We start from the raw sequence: 18,167 nt of genomic DNA, 5'->3' as shown, positions 1-18,167 counted from the left end.
TGGATACTGAGCCCAGTCACGGGTGTAATGATCAAGCGGACTGCTCTGTCAAGGATGGTGTCGAGCTATTTACGTGTTGCTGAGTCTGCACCATCCAGATGAGTGAGGAGTGTCCCATCACACTCCTGATCTCAGCCTTATAGGCGCTAGAGAGGCTTTGTGGGGTCAGGAAGTGAGCCACTGATCACATAATTACATAGACTTTACTGTGTAGAAACTGGCCCAGCTGGTGTTTTCTAGTGTTAATGTTCCACATGAGTCTCCTTCCCTCCATCTACATATAACTCAATCAGCATCCCCCTCTAAACTTTTCTCTTTCATATGTTTGTCTAGTTTCTCATTATACGCACCGATCCAATAAGATAAAGCATGACCTCACCTTTTGAAATCCGTGATGACTGTATAATATTTCAAGTTCCTAGATGTTTTTCTATTACATCTTGGAGTAAAGATTCCATTATCTTTCCTATCATTGTTACTAAGCTACCTGGTCTATAGTTTTTTTTATCTCGTTCAGATTTTTTTTTATATGTGTGTGTATATCTATACACAAATGCCTTTGCTATTCCTTCCTTAACCTCTGAATATTCAGCCCCTGTCATGGTATTATTGAATTATTGAATTGCTTCTCCGGTTCATTTTCCGAATGTCACCTGGTCCTCAGCCAATTCAGTTCGCTGCACGTGATATCAAGAAACAGCTGAAGGCACTGGATACAGCAAAGGCTATGGGCACTGACCACATCCCAGCTGCATTACTGAAGACTTGTCCATGCCCCTAGCCAAGTTGTTCCAGTATAGCTACAATGCTGACATCTACCCGGCAATGTGGAAAATTGCCCAGGAATGTCCTGCCCACAAAACGCAGGACAAATGAAAACTGGCCAATTACCGCCACATCACTCTACCCTTGATCGTCAGCAAAGTGATAGAAGGTGTCATCGATAGTGCTATCAACAGGCACTTACCCAGCAATAACCTGCTCACTGATGCTCAGTTTGGGCTGTGCCGGGGCCTAGCGGCTCTTGGCTTCATCATGGTCTTGGGGCCAAATATGGACAAAACAGCTGAACTCCAGAGATGAGTTGAGAGTGATTGCCTTTCACATCAAGGAAGGTTTGACCAAGTTGGCAACTGAAGCAGTCCATTACTCGCATGCAGCAAGACATGGGCAACATACAGACTTTGGCTGGTAATTGTTAAGTACTATTTGCGTCACACCAGTGCCAGGTAATGGCTATCTACAACAAAAGAGAAGCTAACCATCTCCCTGTAATGTTGATTGACAGAACATCACTGGAAACTCCATGATCAACATCCTGGGAGGTTACCATTGACCAGAAACTGAACTGGACCAATCATATCAACACTGGCTACAAGAGCAGTTCAGAGGCTGGGAATTCTGAGGCGAATAACTCACCTCCTGACTCCCCAAAGCCTGTCCACCATCTTCAAGGCACAAAGCGGGAATCTGAAGGAATACTCTTCACATGCCTGGATGTGTGCAGCTCCAGCACTCAAGAAGCTCAACACCATCCAGGACAAAGCAGCCTGCTTGTTTGGCACCCCATCTATTACCTTAAACATTCACTCTCTCCACCACTGGAGCATAGTAGCAGCAGTTTGTACCATCTACAAGATGCACTGCAGCAGCTCACCAAGGCTCCTTCGACAGCACTTTCCAAACACACAACCTCCACTAACTAGAAGGACAAAGGCAGCAGATGCATGGGAACATCACCACCTGCGAATTTGCCCCTCCAAGCCAATCACCATCCTGGCTTGGAAACATATCACCATTTCCTCACTGTCGCTGGGTCAAAATCCTGGAACTCCCTTCCTAACAGCACTGTGGGTGTACCGACACCACGTGGACTGCAGCGGTTCAAGAAGGCGGCTCACCATCACCTACTCAAGAACAATTAGGGGCTACTCTCACATCTCATGAATGAATAAAAAACAGAATTTTTGGCTGAGGTAAGCATGGTGGGCTCCATCATAGTCAAAGATGGGGGTGTTTAAGGAACCTTTTCTTCCTCCTGTTTTGTTTTGATTCACTCTCTGGTTGTGGGCATCGCTGGCAAGGCCATGTTCACTGGCCATCACTACTTGCCTTGGGAAGCTAACTGATAGTTAAGGTTTCACCAAATTACTGTGGGATTGGAGTCACATACGGATCAGAGCAAGTACGGATGGCAGGTTCCCTTCTCTAAAGGACTTTAGTGAATCAGTTGGGTTTTTATGACAGTTGACAGCTTTATGGTCACTTTTACTGACACCAGCTTTTTATTTACCCATTTTTTAACTGAATTAAAATTCTCAAATTACCCTAGTAGGATTTGAGCTCCTGTTCTCTGAATTATTAATCAACACTTCTTTGTTGCATAGGTACTACACTACCGTACCCAACTTAGTTCTCTGACTTTCATCATCATTCTTGACTGGCTGTGGTGGCTTTACTCTGTGCCATGTACATGGGGCTGTTTAATGCCGGTAGCTTCATTAGATTGGGACCTCATTCTGAGATATCCAGGGGCTGTTCACACCATCCCTTCTCCGCTCCATGTTGAATCAGCTTTAGTCTTCCATTTAGGTGGTGCTTGTTGAGTGAGAGATGTACTGTGCCGTGAGGTTTTACAGTCTGCTGTATAGTTTTACTGCTGTTGATGGCCCATGGCAGATCAAAGCAGCTACTTTGTGCAGTTCAATCTATTCTAAGCCTGCCTCACTTAGCAAGATAATAGCTACTGCAAAGGTGGTAGCACCACAGTGGATGCCGTAGAACATTGTTACTGTGCTGCCCATTGATTTGAATGGTTTGGGAATGTTGTTTTAACACCGATGTAATAAACATCAACTTTTTAATCATTTTTTTTTGATCAGGGGTATTCCGACTGTGCCGGGGACAGTGACACTGAAAAAGGATTCTCAGAATTTAATTGGGATCAGCATTGGAGGAGGGGCCCAGTATTGTCCCTGTTTATACATTGTGCAGGTAAAGAAATCCAGTGTAAACCTGCTGTCCTGAAATATGGTACCCTGACTCTCACTTTCCACTTGTGACTGGCCTGAAAGGCTCTGCTCAAGTTCACACCTCCCTCATCACTTAATAACTTCCTGTGTTGGTTTCATTCTTCCTCATCTAAACCCGTTCCCACTGAAATTACTTGGTATTCTCTGCAATGCAGAAGTTATTCCATTTCTCCTCTGCTCCTGCCTCCTCCAGTGTGTATCAGCCCAGCTCTCTTCCCTTTTCTCCTCCTTATCCAACCTGCTGAAGGTCTGAGTGTGTTGTGTCCAATGGGAGCTCAGTTCAGTCCCTTGCTCACTCTCAGCCGTCCACTCCTGCTTTCTTCCTGTCAGATTCTTGAACATTTTCAAAACCTGATGGTAACCCCAAGGGGCTGGTCCCTGCAATTCTGGATTTCCCACTCTCCAGTTGCTCGAGTGTGATTCAGAGTGGAACAGTATACACTCTGGCTCCACTCCCGCTCTGCTCTTGCTCCACTCGTGCTCTGCCCTGGCTCTGTTCCCTCCCTGTTCCCTCCTTGTTCTGGCTCCACTCCTGCTCCTGCTCCGTTCCCACTCTTCTCTGGCTCCATACCTGCTTTGCTCTAGCTCTGTTCCTGCCCTGCTCTGGCTCTGTTACTGCTCTGGCTCCATTCCCACTTGGCTCCAGCTCTACTCTGGCTCTACTCCCACTCTGCTCCTGCTCTGGCTCTGTTTCAACTCCTTTGGTGTTGTGATTGACATGGTGCGTTTTGCCTGGCAGGTTTTTGACAACACTCCAGCTGCTGTAGACGGGACCTTGGCCGCGGGCGATGAAATTGTTGGAGTGACTGGGAAATCAGTGAAGGGAAAAACCAAAGTGGAGGTGGCGAAGATGATTCAAGCTGTGAAGGTGTGAGGGGAGGTGTCCTGTGTGCGGGGGAAGAGAGAGGAGTAGGCCAGGTGGGGAGCAGGGAAGGGGTTGGGGTGTGTACAGGGTGGGGGAAGAAGAGAAGGCTGTAGGGGGAGGAGAGGGGAGGGGTCTGAGGGGAGGAGAGAGAGGGTGGAGGGAAGAGGGGGACCATGGTAGGGGAATAACTGGTGGGGAGAGTGGATGGCATATGGGGAGGCTGGCATAGGAGGTGGGGGTTGGGAGGGGCCTGTGCTGGAAACTTGATATTGCTCATTCTACACAAGCAACAGTTAACAACAATGAGAGCTCATGGAATTGGTTAGCAGGCAGGCGAGACAGAATATAGATTATGGGCATGTACTCTTAATTGGTGGGATGCCCCTCAACTGGGCCTCAACTTTTCACTATATTTATAAATGATTTGAATAAACAAATAGTGAACTGTATATCCAGGTTTGCTGATGACACTAAGTTAAGCGGCACAGTAAAAGTACAGATAATAGCAGACGGCTGCAAAGTAATACGAGATAGGAACAGGAGTAGACAAATGGCCCATCGAGCCTGCTCCCCTCTTCAGTAAGATTATGGCTGATTTTCGACCTCAATTCCACTTCCGTGTCCAATCTCCAGATTTCTTGGTTCGCATGGGGTCCAAAATTCAATCGATCTCAGTCTTGAACAAAATCGTCGACTGAGTGTCCATAGCCCTCTGGGTAGAGAATTTCCAAAATTCACAACCCTCTGAGTGAAAAAATTGCTCCTCATCTCAGTTTTAAATGATCGACCTCTTATCCTGCCACCGTGTTCTAGACTCTCCAGCTGGGGGAAACAACCTCTCCGTGTCTACCCTGTCAGACCCTCAGAACCACACGTGTTTCAATGAGGTTACCAGGCGACCCGGGTTTGAATCCCACCACAGCAGATGGTGAAATTTGAATCAAAGTCTGATGATAAAACCATTGTCAATTGTCACAATGCCCTTTAGGAAAGGAAATAGAATGTTATTGTTTATTGAGAGGGGAATTGATTACAAAAGTAGGGAGGTTATGCTTCAGTTGTACAGGGCACTGGTGAGACCACATCTGGAGGATTGCGTACAGCACTGGTCTGCTTATTTAAGGAAAGATATAAATGCGTTAGAAACAGTTCAGTGAAGTTTTACCAGACTAATACCAGAAATGGTCTTATGAGGAAAGGCTGAACAGGTTAGACTTGTATCCACTGGAATTTAGAAGAGTAAGAAGTGACTTGATTGAAACCTTTAAGATCCTGAGGGGTCTTGACAGAGTGGATGTGGAGTGGATGTTTCCTCTTGTGGGAGAATTTAGAACTAGGGGTCACTGTTTAAAAATAAGGTGTCGCTCATTTAAGACAGAGATGAGGAGAAATTTTTTCTCTGAGGGTGGTGAGTCCTTGGAACTCTCTTCCTCAAAAGGTGGTGGAAGCAGAGATTTCAAATATGTTTAAGGCAGAGCTGAATAGATTCTTGATTAACAAGAAGGTGAAAGGCTATCGGGGTCAGGCAGGAATGTGAGGTTGAGATTACAATCAGATCAGCTATGATCTTATTGAATGGCCGAGCAGACTCCAGGGGCCAAGTTGGCCTGCTCCTAATTCATATGTTTGTATGAAAGATGTATTAGCCTTGGAGGGTGTGTAGAGAAAATTTACCAGAAGGTTACCAGGAATAAAATGGACAAGTTTGGCTACCAGAGGATGAGCTTTTGATGGGACAGTTGAGGGATTAAAGGGATGGGTATTGATGGGTGAGATAAGGGACCAAAGGATGTGTTTTGAGGGGAGAATTAGAGGACTAGAGACATGGGGGAGGTTGGACAGGAGCGGGCGCGTAGCCGATCGCCACCCGTGATCGGCTGCGCGCCACCATTTTACGTGTCACGCGCACCCGGAAGCACTGTGCGCCCCTTGTGCGGGCGGGGGGAGAAGGGCGAGTCAAGTCCTGCGCATGTGTGTGAAAGCGCAGAAATCTCCCTGAGGCACAGAGCTGCCTCAGGGAGATTAGTTTGACTTTTGAAAATTTTAATAAAGAAAGACATGTCCCCTCATGTGATAATGTCACACGAGCTGGGACACGTCAATGAATTCTATTAAAACTTTTTACTAAACTTTAAAAACCTTCATGAAACCACATCCCGCCCATGGATGAGGTTTCATGATAAATGCGAAGGCCGCCTGGGCTCTTCGCCTGCCTGCCAGCCTTAAGGTTGGACGGGCAGCTCAGTTTATTAGTTTAATTGATATTTAAATGGCCTTAATAGGTCTTTGGCAGGTCAGCGGGTGCGCAGCCAACTCTGATGTGCGCCTACCGAACTCAAGATCTGAATGACATGCAGCCCGATGTCAACGCACGTTATTTTACATGTTGGCGAGCGGGCCTTGCCCCCGCTCAGCAACCCAAGATTCTGGCCATGAGCTTTGATAAGAGTTCGGGGTTAGATGAATGGGCAGACATGGGAGAGTTCATGGATTGGATTAGCTTTAATGGGGGTAGTTTGGTGATTGGCTGGGTTTTGATGGTGGGGGTGGGGAGTTTGGGAATTAGATTGGCTTTGATGGGGGGAGTTTGGGGATTGATGGGTTCTGATGGGTGAGTTTGGGGATCAGATGGATTTTGATAAGGGGGAGTTTGGTGATTGGATGGGTTTTGATGAGGGGGAGTTTGGGGATTAGATGGGCTTTGATGGGGGTAGTTTGGGGATTCGTGGGTTCTGATGGGTGAGTTTGGGGATTGGATGGATTTTGATGGGAGAGTTTGGGGATTGGATGGGTTTTGAATGGAGAGTTTGGGGATTGGATGGGCTTTGATGAGGGAAGTTTGGGGATTGGATGGGCTTTGAATGGAGAGTTTGGAGATTGGATGGGTTTCGATGAGAGAGTTTGGGGATTGGATGGGCTTTGATGGGGGAAGTTTGGGGATTGGATGAGTTTTGATACGGGGAGTTTAGGGATTGGATGGGCTTTGTTGGGGGGAGTTTGGGGATTGGATGGGTTTTGATGGGGGAGTTTGTGGATTGGATGGGCTTTGTGAGGGAGTTTGTGGATTGGATGGGTTATGAAGGGAGGAGTTTAGTGATTAGATGGGCTTTGTGAGTGAGTTTGGGGATTGGATGGGTTTTGATAGGAGAGTTTGGGGATTGGATGGGTTTTGATGGGGGAGTTTGGGGGTTGGATGGGTTTTAATGGGAGAGTTTGGGGATTGGATGGCTTTTGATGGGAGAGTTTGGGGATTGGATGGCTTTTGATGGGAGAGTTTGGGGATTGGATGGCTTTTGATGGGAGAGTTTGGAGATTGGATGGCTTTTGATGGGAGAGTTTGGGGATTGGATGGGTTTTGGTGGGAGAGTTTGGGGATTGGATGGGTTTTGATGGGAGAGTTTGGGGATTGGATGGGTTTCGATGAGAGTTTGGGGATTGGATGGGTTTTGATGGGAGAGTTTGGGGATTGGATGCTCAAATGTATTTTTTCACCATTGACTGCCTTTGTTTGTCTAATTATAAAGTGTGTTATATCACTGGGCTTTCAGTATAATAATAGCTATTGTAAATTGCTGTTTTTTGTGTATTAACTCTTCTTTTAACATCCTGCAAGGGAGAAGTTACAATTCACTACAATAAACTCCAGGCTGATCCTAAACAGGGCAAAACTTTGGATATTGGTAGGCACTGCCTTAAATATTCAGCATACTAATGGGTTTCTTTTCATTCCTTTCCCTTTACTCTTGTGGCCCCAGTTTCTTCAGACTCACCTGTTGATCCCAGCTGACAGGGGCTATTTGGGTAGCATCTCCTCTTCACATTCTCACACTGGGTTCTCTCATGAGTGACATTGCAGCCCGAGGAGTCAGGCTGAAGTGAAGGCCGACAGGTATTTGTCAGCTTCTGTTATTCAGGTGTTGCACTTCTCTGTTCACTTGGACAAACCCAGCACTGTTACTGAAGTGAGGTTATAACTTCCAAAACACAGAAAACCTTGGGGTCTAATTTATTGCCACAGTAATGGCTGGTTTAATGCACTCACATCGTTTGTGTATAAATAGCCGTGCCACTTTTGGGGAGGAAGAGATACCTGGCGAGTTGTGAATCACCAAAAGTTGCTGGACAATTTTTTGCCTTTCCCACATTAGCCTCACAAAAAACCCCAGCTCACCCTCAACCTCTGTATGAGCATTTTGAAGTTGCTGCATTTGCACATTAATTGCTCAATAAACTTGCTGCAGGAAGGTAAGCCTGGTATTTAACAACATAAGGACCCTTTCTATGAAGAGAAGTATATGTCTTCAATACCATGCAACCTCTCAGGTCCAGAAAGGGAACAAGTTAAATTGTGGAACCTCATTTCTACAAGTATTAAATTGTTGTTGGAGTTTTCTTTTTAATTTTAAATTTTCTATTACATTTCCTTTCTGTCTCTTTCTTTCTCTCTCTTTAATCCTATCTTTCTTTCTCTCTCTAATTCCTTCTCTGTACCTGATTTAACTCTAATTTACCCTATTTCTTTTTCTGTCGTTCTTCTGTTTAAATCCGAATCCTTAAATTCCATGGGTTAAGGAGGGAGATTGTTTGTCCCATTAGTTACCAAGGTCCCAGATGCCCCATTGCCCTCAGTGTGCCTGGATTCTCTCGTACTTGCAGAAACTTGCAGCACAGAAATCTTCAAGCTGTAGAGTGCAGAACAAAATCCAGTGCAATCTTTCAATAGCGCAGTCTGTGAGCGCAGGTGCCAGACACTAGACAGTGTTCACATCATACAGAGGGTGATTCAGCTGGACAATTCACCTTCACTTTAATGAAATCCCAGCAGGAGACTGAACATTTAACAGTGACAGATTGTATCACATTTTGCAGTTCTGAAGAAAGTCAAGCATCGGCTGGTCGAGAACATGAGTTCTGGCACGGCTGATGCTCTGGGCCTGAGCCGAGCCATTCTGTGTAACGGTGAGTGCAACTGGGGTTTATTCTGGTTTAATTGCGGAGTGAGACCAGTATTTATTCTAGTTTAATAGTGGAGTGAAATCGGGATTTATTCTAGTTTAATAGCGGAGTGAAATCGGGATTTATTCTAGTTTAATAGCGGAGTGAAATCAGGATTTATTTTAGGTTAAGAGCGGAGTGAAGTCAGGATTTATTCTAGTTTAGTAGCGGAGTGAAATCAGGATTTATTCTAGGTTAACAGTGGAGTGAAATCAGGATTTATTCTAGTTTAATAGCGGAGTGAAATCAGGATTTATTCTAGTTTAATAGCGGAGTGAAAACGGGATTTATTCTACTTTAATAGCGGAGTGAAATCAGGATTTATTCTAGTTTAATAGCGGAGTGAAATCGGGGTTTATTCTAGTTTAATAGCGGAGTGAAATCAGGATTTATTCTAGTTTAATAGCCGAGTGAAATCAGGATTTATTCTAGTTTAATAGCCGAGTGAAATCCGGATTTATTCTAGTTTAATAGCAGAGTGAGACCAGGGTTTATTCTAGTTTAATAGTGGAGTGAAACCGAGATTTATTCTAGTTCAATGGCAGAGTGAGACCAGGGTTTATTCTAGTTTAATAGCCGAATTAAATCAGGATTTATTCTAGTTAAAAAGCAGAGTGAGACTAGGGTTTATTTTAGTTTAATAGCAGAGTGAGACCAGGGTTTATTCTAGTTTAATAGCCGAATTAAATCAGGATTTATTCTAGTTAAAAAGCAGAGTGAGACTAGGGTTTATTTTAGTTTAATAGCAGAGTGAGACCAGGGTTTATTCTAGTTTAATAGCAGAGTGAGACTGGGGTTTATTCTAGTTTAATAGCAGAGTGAGACCAGGGTTTATTCTAGTTTAATAGCAGAGTGAGATTGGGGTTTATTCTATTTTAATAGCAGAGTGAGACTGGGGTTTATTCTAGAGTATTAGCAGAGCGAGACTGGGGTTTATTCTTGTTTAATAGCAGAGTGAGACGGGTTTATTCTAGATTAATAGCAGAGTGTGACTGGGGTTTATTCTAGTTTCATAGCAGAGTGAGACCAGGGTTTATTCTAGTTTAATAGCAGAGTGAGACTGGGGTTTATTCTAGTTTAAAGGCAGAGTGAGACTGGGGTTTATTCTAGTTTCATAGCAGAGTGAGACCAGGGTTTATTCTAGTGTAATAGCAGAGTGAGACTGGGGTTTATTCTAGTTTAGTAGCAGAGTGAGACTGGGGTTTATTCTAGTTTACTACAGAGTGAGACTGGAGTTTATTCTAGTTTAATAGCAGAGAGAGATCAGGGTTTATTCTAGTTTAATAGCAGAGTGAGACTGGGGTTTATTCTAGTTTAATAGCAGAGTGAGACTGGGGTTTATTCTAGTTTAATAGCAGAGTGACACCAGGGTTTATTCTAGTTTAATAGCAGAGTGAGACTGGGGTTTATTTTAGTTTAATAGCAGAGTGAGACTGGGGTTTATTCGAGTTTAATATCAGAGTGAGATCAGGGTTTATTCTAGTTTAATAGAGTGAGATGGGTTTATTCTAGTTTAATAGCAGAGTGAGACTGGGGTTTATTCTAGTTTACTACAGAGTGAGACTGGAGTTTATTCTAGTTTAATAGCAGAGTGAGACTGGGGTTTATTCTAGTTTAATAGCAGAGTGAGACTGGGGTTTATTCTAGTTTAATATCAGAGTGAGATCAGGGTTTATTCTAGTTTAATAGCAGAGTGAGACTGGGGTTTATTTTAGTTTAATAGCAGAGTGAGACTGGGGTTTATTCGAGTTTAATATCAGAGTGAGATCAGGGTTTATTCTAGTTTAATAGAGTGAGATGGGTTTATTCTAGTTTAATAGCAGAGTGAGACTGGGGTTTATTCTAGTTTACTACAGAGTGAGACTGGAGTTTATTCTAGTTTAATAGCAGAGTGAGACTGGGGTTTATTCTAGTTTAATAGCAGAGTGAGACTGGGGTTTATTCTAGTTTAATATCAGAGTGAGATCAGGGTTTATTCTAGTTTAATAGCAGAGTGAGACGGGTTTATTCTAGTTTAATAGCAGAGTGAGACTGGGGTTTATTCTAGTTTAATAGCAGAGTGAGACCAGGGTTTATTCTAGTTTAATAGCAGAGTGAGACTGGGGTTTATTCTAGTTTAATAGCAGAGTGAGACTGGGGTTTATTCTAGTTTAATATCAGAGTGAGACCAGGGTTTATTCTAGTTTAATAGCAGAGTGAGACTGGGGTTTATTCTAGTTTAATAGCAGAGTGAGACTGGGGTTTATTCTAGTTTAATATCAGAGTGAGATCAGGGTTTATTCTAGTTTAATAGCAGAGTGAGACGGGTTTATTCTAGTTTAATAGCAGAGTGAGACTGGGGTTTATTCTAGTTTAATAGCAGAGTGAGACCAGGGTTTATTCTAGTTTAATAGCAGAGTGAGACCAGGGTTTATTCTAGTTTAATAGCAGAGTGAGACTGGGGTTTATTCTAGTTTAATAGCAGAGTGAGACTGGGGTTTATTCTAGTTTAATATCAGAGTGAGACTGGAGTTTATTCTAGTTTAATAGCAGAGTGAGATGGGTTTATTCTAGTTTAATAGCAGAGTGAGACTGGGGTTTATTCTAGTTTACTACAGAGTGAGACTGGAGTTTATTCTAGTTTAATAGCAGAGTGAGACTTGGGTTTATTCTAGTTTAATAGCAGAGTGAGACTGGGGTTTATTCTAGTTTAATACCAGAGTGAGATCAAGGTTTATTCTAGTTTACTAGCAGAGTGAGACGGGTTTATTCAAGTTTAATAGCAGAGTGAGACCAGGGTTTATTCTAGTTTAATAGCAGAGTGAGACTGGGGTTTATTCTAGTTTAATAGCAGAGTGAGACTGGGGTTTATTGTAGTTTAATATCAGAGTGAGATCAGGGTTTATTCTAGTTTAATAGCAGAGTGAGACGGGTTTATTCTAGTTTAATAGCTGAGTGAGACCAGGGTTTATCCTAGTTTAATAGCAGAGTGAGACTGGGGTTTATTCTAGTTTAATAGCAGAGTGAGACCAGGGTTTATTCTAGTTTAATAGCAGAGTGAGACTGGGGTTTATTCTAGTTTAATAGCATAGTGAGATCAGGGTTTATTCTAGTTTAATAGCAGAGTGAGACAGGTTTATTCTAGTTTAATAGCAGAGTGAGACCAGGGTTTATCCTAGTTTAATAGCAGAGTGAGACTGGGGTTTATTCTAGTTTAATAGCAGAGTGAGACCAGGGTTTATTCTAGTTTAATAGCAGAGTGAGACTGGGGTTTATTCTAGTTTAATAGCATAGTGAGATCAGGGTTTATTCTAGTTTAATAGCAGAGTGAGACAGGTTTATTCTAGTTTAATGGCAGAGTGAGACCAGGGTTTATCCTAGTTTAATAGCAGAGTGAGACTGGGGTTTATTCTAGTTTAATAGCAGAGTGAGACCAGGGTTTATTCTAGTTTAATAGCAGAGTGAGACTGGAGTTTATTCTAGTTTAATAGCAGAGTGAGACTGGGGTTTATTCTAGTTTAATAGCAGAGTGAGACTGGGGTTTATTCTGCTTTCATAGCAGAGTGAGACTGGGGTTTATTCTACTGTCATAGCAGAGTGAGACTGAAGTTTATTCTAATTTAATAGCAGAGTGAGACTGGGGTTTATTCTAGTTTAATATCAGAGTGAGATCAGGGTTTATTCTAGTTTAATAGCAGAGTGAGTCGGGTTTATTCTAGTTTAATAGCTGAGTGAGACCAGGGTTTATCCTAGTTTAATAGCAGAGTGAGACTGGGGTTTATTCTAGTTTAATAGCAGAGTGAGACCAGGGTTTATTCTAGTTTAATAGCAGAGTGAGACTGGGGTTTATTCTAGTTTAATAGCATAGTGAGATCAGGGTTTATTCTAGTTTAATAGCAGAGTGAGACAGGTTTATTCTAGTTTAATAGCAGAGTGAGACCAGGGTTTATCCTAGTTTAATAGCAGAGTGAGACTGGGGTTTATTCTAGTTTAATAGCAGAGTGAGACCAGGGTTTATTCTAGTTTAATAGCAGAGTGAGACTGGGGTTTATTCTAGTTTAATAGCATAGTGAGATCAGGGTTTATTCTAGTTTAATAGCAGAGTGAGACAGGTTTATTCTAGTTTAATAGCAGAGTGAGACCAGGGTTTATCCTAGTTTAATAGCAGAGTGAGACTGGGGTTTATTCTAGTTTAATAGCAGAGTGAGACCAGGGTTTATTCTAGTTTAATAGCAGAGTGAGACTGGAGTTTATTCTAGTTTAATAGCAGAGTGAGACTGGGGTTTATTCTAGTTTAATAGCAGAGTGAGACTGGGGTTTATTCTGCTTTCATAGCAGAGTGAGACTGGGGTTTATTCTACTGTCATAGCAGAGTGAGACTGAAGTTTATTCTAATTTAATAGCAGAGTGAGACTGGGGTTTATTCTAGTTTAATAGCAGAGTGAGACTGGGGTTTATTCTAGTTTAATATCAGAGTGAGATCAGGGTTTATTCTAGTTTAATAGCAGAGTGAGACGGGTTTATTCTAGTTTAATAGCAGAGTGAGACTGGGGTTTATTCTAGTTTAATAGCAGAGTGAGACGGGTTTATTCTAGTTTAATAGCAGAGTGAGACCAGGGTTTATTCTAGTTTAATAGCAGAGTGAGACTGGGGTTTATTCTAGTTTAATAGCAGAGTGAGACTGGGGTTTATTTTGGCTTAATAGCAGAGTGAGGCCAGGGTTTATTCTAAGATAATAGCAAAAAACTGCAGATGCTGGAAATCCAAAACAAAAATAAAGTTACCTGGAAAGACTCAGCAGGTCTGGCAGCATCTGCGGAGATGAATACAGTTAATGTTTCGAGTCCGTATGACTCTTCAACAGAACTAAGTAAAAATAGAAAAGAGGTGAAATATAAACTGGTTTAAGGGGGTGGGGGGTAGATCTGGATAGAGGGCCAATGATAGGTGGAGATAGCCAAAAGATGTCATAGACAGAAGGGCAAAGAGGTGTTGAAGGTAGTGATATTATCTCAGGAATGTGCTAATTAAGAGTAGAAAGCAGGACGAGCAAGGTACAGATAGCCCTAGTGGAGGTGGGGTGGGGTGAAGGGAAGGGATCGAAATAGGCTAAAAGTTAGAAATAAAACAATGGATGGGAATACATTTAAAAATAATGGAAATAGGTGGGAAAAGAAAAATCTATATAAATTATTGGGGAAAAAAAGGGGGGGATTGGAAAGGGGTGGGGATGGAGGAGAGAGTTCATGATCTAAAATTGTTGAACTCAATATTCAGTCCGGAAGGCTGTAAAGTGCCTAGTCGGAAGATGAGGTGCTGTTCCTCCAGTTTGCGTTGAGCTTCACTGGAACAATGCAGCAAGCCAGTGGGCATGAGAGCAGGGTGGAGTGTTGAAATGGCAAGCGACAGGGAGGTCTGGGTCATGCTTGCGGACAGACCGAAGGTGTTCCTCAAAGCAGTCACCCAGTCTGCGTTTGGTCTCTCCAATGTAGAGGAAACTGCATTGGGATCAACAAATGCAGTAGACTAAATTGAGGGAAGTGCAAGTGAAATGCTGCTTCACTTGAAAGGAGTGTTTGGGCCCTTGGGCCATTGGTGAGAAGAGGGGAAGTAAAGGGGAAGTTGTTGCACCTTCTGCGGTTGCATGGGAAGGTGCCGTGGAGGGGGTTGAGGTGTAGGGGGTGATGGAGGAGTGGACCAGGGTGTCCCGGAGGGAATGATCCCTGCGGAATGCCGCCGGGAGGGTGAAGGAAAGATGTGTTTGGTGGTGGCATCATGCTGGACTTGGCGGAAATGGCGGAGGATGTTCCTTTGAATGTGGAGGCTGGTGGGGTGATAAGTGAGGACAAGGGGGACCCTATCATGTTTCTGGGTGGGAGAGGAAGATGTGAGGGCAGATACGCGGGAGACGGACCGGACACGGTTGAGGGCCCTGTCAACCACCGTGGGTGCAAAACCTCGGTTTAGGAAGAAGGAAGATATGTCAGAGGAACTGTTTTTGAAAGTGGCATCATCAGAACAATATTTTGTACAGATTTTTCTTTTCTCACCTATTTCCATTATTTTTAAATGTATTTCCATCCATTGTTTTATCTCTACCTTTTAGCCTATTTCAATCCCTTCCCCCCAACCCCACCCCTACTAGGACTATCTGTACCTTGCTCGTCCTGCTTTCTAACCTTAATTAGCACATTCCTTAGATAATATCACCACCTTCAACACCTCTTTGTCCTTTTGTCTATGACATCTTTTGGTTATCTCCACCTATCACTGGCCCTCTATACAGCTCTAACACCCCCCCTCCCCCGCCCCCCCTTAAACCAGCTTTTATTTCACCTCTTTTCTATTTGTACTTAGTTCTGGTGAAGAGTCACACGGACTCGAAACATTAACTGTGTTCCTCTCCGCAGATGCTGCCAGACCTGCTGAGTTTTTCCAGGTATTTTTAATTTTGTTCAGGGTTTATTCTAGTTTAATAGCAAAGTGAGACTGGGCTTTATTCTAATTTAATAGCAGAGTGAGACTGGGCTTTATTCTAGTTTAATAGCAGAGTGAGACTGGGCTTTATTCTAGTTTAATAGCAGAGTGAGACTGGGCTTTATTCTAGTTTCATAGCAGAGTGAGACTAGGGTATGTTCTGGTTTAATAGCAGAGTGAGACCGGGGTTTATTCTAGTTTCATAGCAGAGTGAGACCTGATGACTCTCAGATTCAACAATGGTCTTTCTTCCAGATGGTTTGGTGAAGAAATTGGAAGAACTGGAGAGAACAGCAGAGCTTTACAGAGGTGAGGATCCTTGGAGCAAAGGGGTTGAGGTGCATGTTGGGTGTGAGGGAACAGAATTGTCTTCACTGCTCCTGTCTCCCTCACTAGACCGCCCTGGGGAGCAGAGAGAATCTCTGTGTGGCAGGGAGTAGTTGCAGGGTGAAGGGTGTGTGCCTGGGAGGGAGGGTGGTAGGTTCTCTATTGAGCGACACAGTCTGAATCTTGTTCACATGGTCAGGAGCAGAGGTTTCCTTTGACTTTTAACCTTTCATGTCAGTGTATGAATAAAATGGCCAAACAAGTGAGGCATGGAACAGCATGTGACTCACACAGGAAATCTGCCCGGGCTCTCCAGACCTCGGGGAGTTAGTGACAGGGTCTGTGGGTGCAGTGGATGTTGTAGCGATGACTGGCACCAGAGTCAGTTCAAGCTGCAACCAGGATTCAGTTCCCCCTCATGCTGATCCCCAAATCTCAATGAGAGCAGCATCAAGGCCAACAGCTGAGTGACAAAAGCACGGGGGAGAGAGAGAGAGCGAGGTGGCTGGAAACGGTCACGAGGAGAAAATGTATTTTTAAACATCAATATGAAATACTAAAATATTTCCTGCTTCCCACTGCTTTGCAGGACTGATGGAGCACACAAAGAGACTGCTGAGAGCATTCTTTGAGCTGTCACAGACACACCGAGGTAAATCCTTCTGTTCACCATACGCGCAAGGAGATTGAGAGCAGTGATATAGACCAGATTAGTGCAGTTACTGGCAGCAAACAATGTTCATTCCCTGGAATCTATGTGCATACAATGGAGTGCAGGAGTGACAATAGAGAAGTGAGGTATATCCTTTACTGGGTTGGGGGGAGGGGTGGGGCAGTGGAGGTGAGGAGGTTGGTAGTTGCCTAGATTCTAATGAATGAAGTCCCTTGTACCACTGCCCAGTAAGGACTCCAGGAACTGTAAACTAAAGCCTGAAAAAGGGCCTGCTTGAGGAGACTTGACATGGAGAAGCTGGGGTTCTTAGGACACAGAAGGTTAAGGGGAGATTTAATAGAGGCATTCAAAATCATAAAGGGTTTTAATAGAATGAAGAAGAAGAAACTGTTTCCAATAGTGGAGTTTTGGTAATCAAAGGACACAGATTTAAAATAGTTGGCTAAAGAACCAGAGAGGAGATGAAGAGAATTTTGTGAGTTGTTGCTATCTGGAATTCACTGCCTGATAAGGTGTCACAAGTAGATTCAATGATAACCGAATGGCATTGGTGAGGGACTAATCTGATCTTCTTTCAAAGGGCTGGCACAGGCATCATGGGCTGAATAGCTTCCTCCTGTTTTGTATCATTCCAGGGATGAGTATTTGCAAGAGTGATGGATGTTGTAGCTGTTTATTACCAGTGCTGTATGGGGGTGCCCTGTAGAGGGAGTTATATACTGCTGTAGTCTATGGGGCTGGAATTGTGAGTAATGTTTTGATTTGTTTCAGGTTTTGGTGACGTGTTTTCTGTTATTGGGGTGAGGGAACCACAGCCTGCTGCTAGCGAGGCTTTCGTCAAATTTGCAGAAGCTCATCGGAGTATCGAGAAATTTGGCATTCGACTTCTGAAAACAGTGAAACCAGTGAGTTTGTGTACTCCTCTCACACTGTGTCACCAGGGAGCTGGCCTCTCCTCTCACACTGTGTCACCAGGGAGCTGGCGTCTCCTCTCACACTGTGTCACCAGGGAGCTGGCCTCTCCTCTCACACTGTGTCACCAGGGAGCTGGCGTCTCCTCTCACACTGTGTCACCAGGGAGCTGGCCTCTCCTCTCACACTGTGTCACCAGGGAGCTGGCCTCTCCTCTCACACTGTGTCACCAGGGAGCTGGCGTCTCCTCTCACACTGTGTCACCAGGGAGCTGGCCTCTCCTCTCACACTGTGTCACCAGGGAGCTGGCGTCTCCTCTCACACTGTGTCACCAGGGAGCTGGCCTCTCCTCTCACACTGTGTCACCAGGGAGCTGGCCTCTCCTCTCACACTGTGTCACCAGGGAGCTGGCGTCTCCTCTCACACTGTGTCACCAGGGAGCTGGCGTCTCCTCTCACACTGTGTCACCAGGGAGCTGGCCTCTCCTCTCACACTGTGTCACCAGGGAGCTGGCGTCTCCTCTCACACTGTGTCACCAGGGAGCTGGCGTCTCCTCTCACACTGTGTCACCAGGGAGCTGGCGTCTCCTCTCACACTGTGTCACCAGGGAGCTGGCGTCTCCTCTCACACTGTGTCACCAGGGAGCTGGCCTCTCCTCTCACACTGTGTCACCAGGGAGCTGGCGTCTCCTCTCACACTGTGTCACCAGGGAGCTGGCCTCTCCTCTCACACTGTGTCACCAGGGAGCTGGCGTCTCCTCTCACACTGTGTCACCAGGGAGCTGGCCTCTCCTCTCACACTGTGTCACCAGGGAGCTGGCCTCTCCTCTCACACTGTGTCACCAGGGAGCTGGCCTCTCCTCTCACACTGTGTCACCAGGGAGCTGGCGTCTCCTCTCACACTGTGT

The 18,167-nt window shown here is 44.4% G+C and overlaps 1 protein-coding gene across 2 annotated transcripts in view; it reads left to right on the top strand.

Annotated features, from left to right (window-relative positions):
- pick1 (protein interacting with prkca 1) overlaps nucleotides 1–18,167 on the top strand; it is a 42,619-nt gene that overhangs the window by 13,086 nt on the left and 11,366 nt on the right. For both annotated transcript variants that reach the window (XM_041178122.1, XM_041178123.1), the window contains exons 3-9: nucleotides 2,883–2,994; nucleotides 3,772–3,900; nucleotides 7,511–7,577; nucleotides 8,767–8,856; nucleotides 15,604–15,657; nucleotides 16,265–16,327; nucleotides 17,120–17,253. In XM_041178122.1, the coding sequence (XP_041034056.1) occupies nucleotides 2,883–2,994; nucleotides 3,772–3,900; nucleotides 7,511–7,577; nucleotides 8,767–8,856; nucleotides 15,604–15,657; nucleotides 16,265–16,327; nucleotides 17,120–17,253 (649 nt within the window). The remainder of the gene's footprint in view (nucleotides 1–2,882; nucleotides 2,995–3,771; nucleotides 3,901–7,510; nucleotides 7,578–8,766; nucleotides 8,857–15,603; nucleotides 15,658–16,264; nucleotides 16,328–17,119; nucleotides 17,254–18,167) is intronic.

This window comes from Carcharodon carcharias, chromosome 31 (genome assembly GCF_017639515.1).
Source record: "Carcharodon carcharias isolate sCarCar2 chromosome 31, sCarCar2.pri, whole genome shotgun sequence".
NCBI classification, from domain to species: domain Eukaryota; kingdom Metazoa; phylum Chordata; class Chondrichthyes; order Lamniformes; family Lamnidae; genus Carcharodon; species Carcharodon carcharias.
This window is presented reverse-complemented; position numbering and strand designations above follow the sequence as displayed.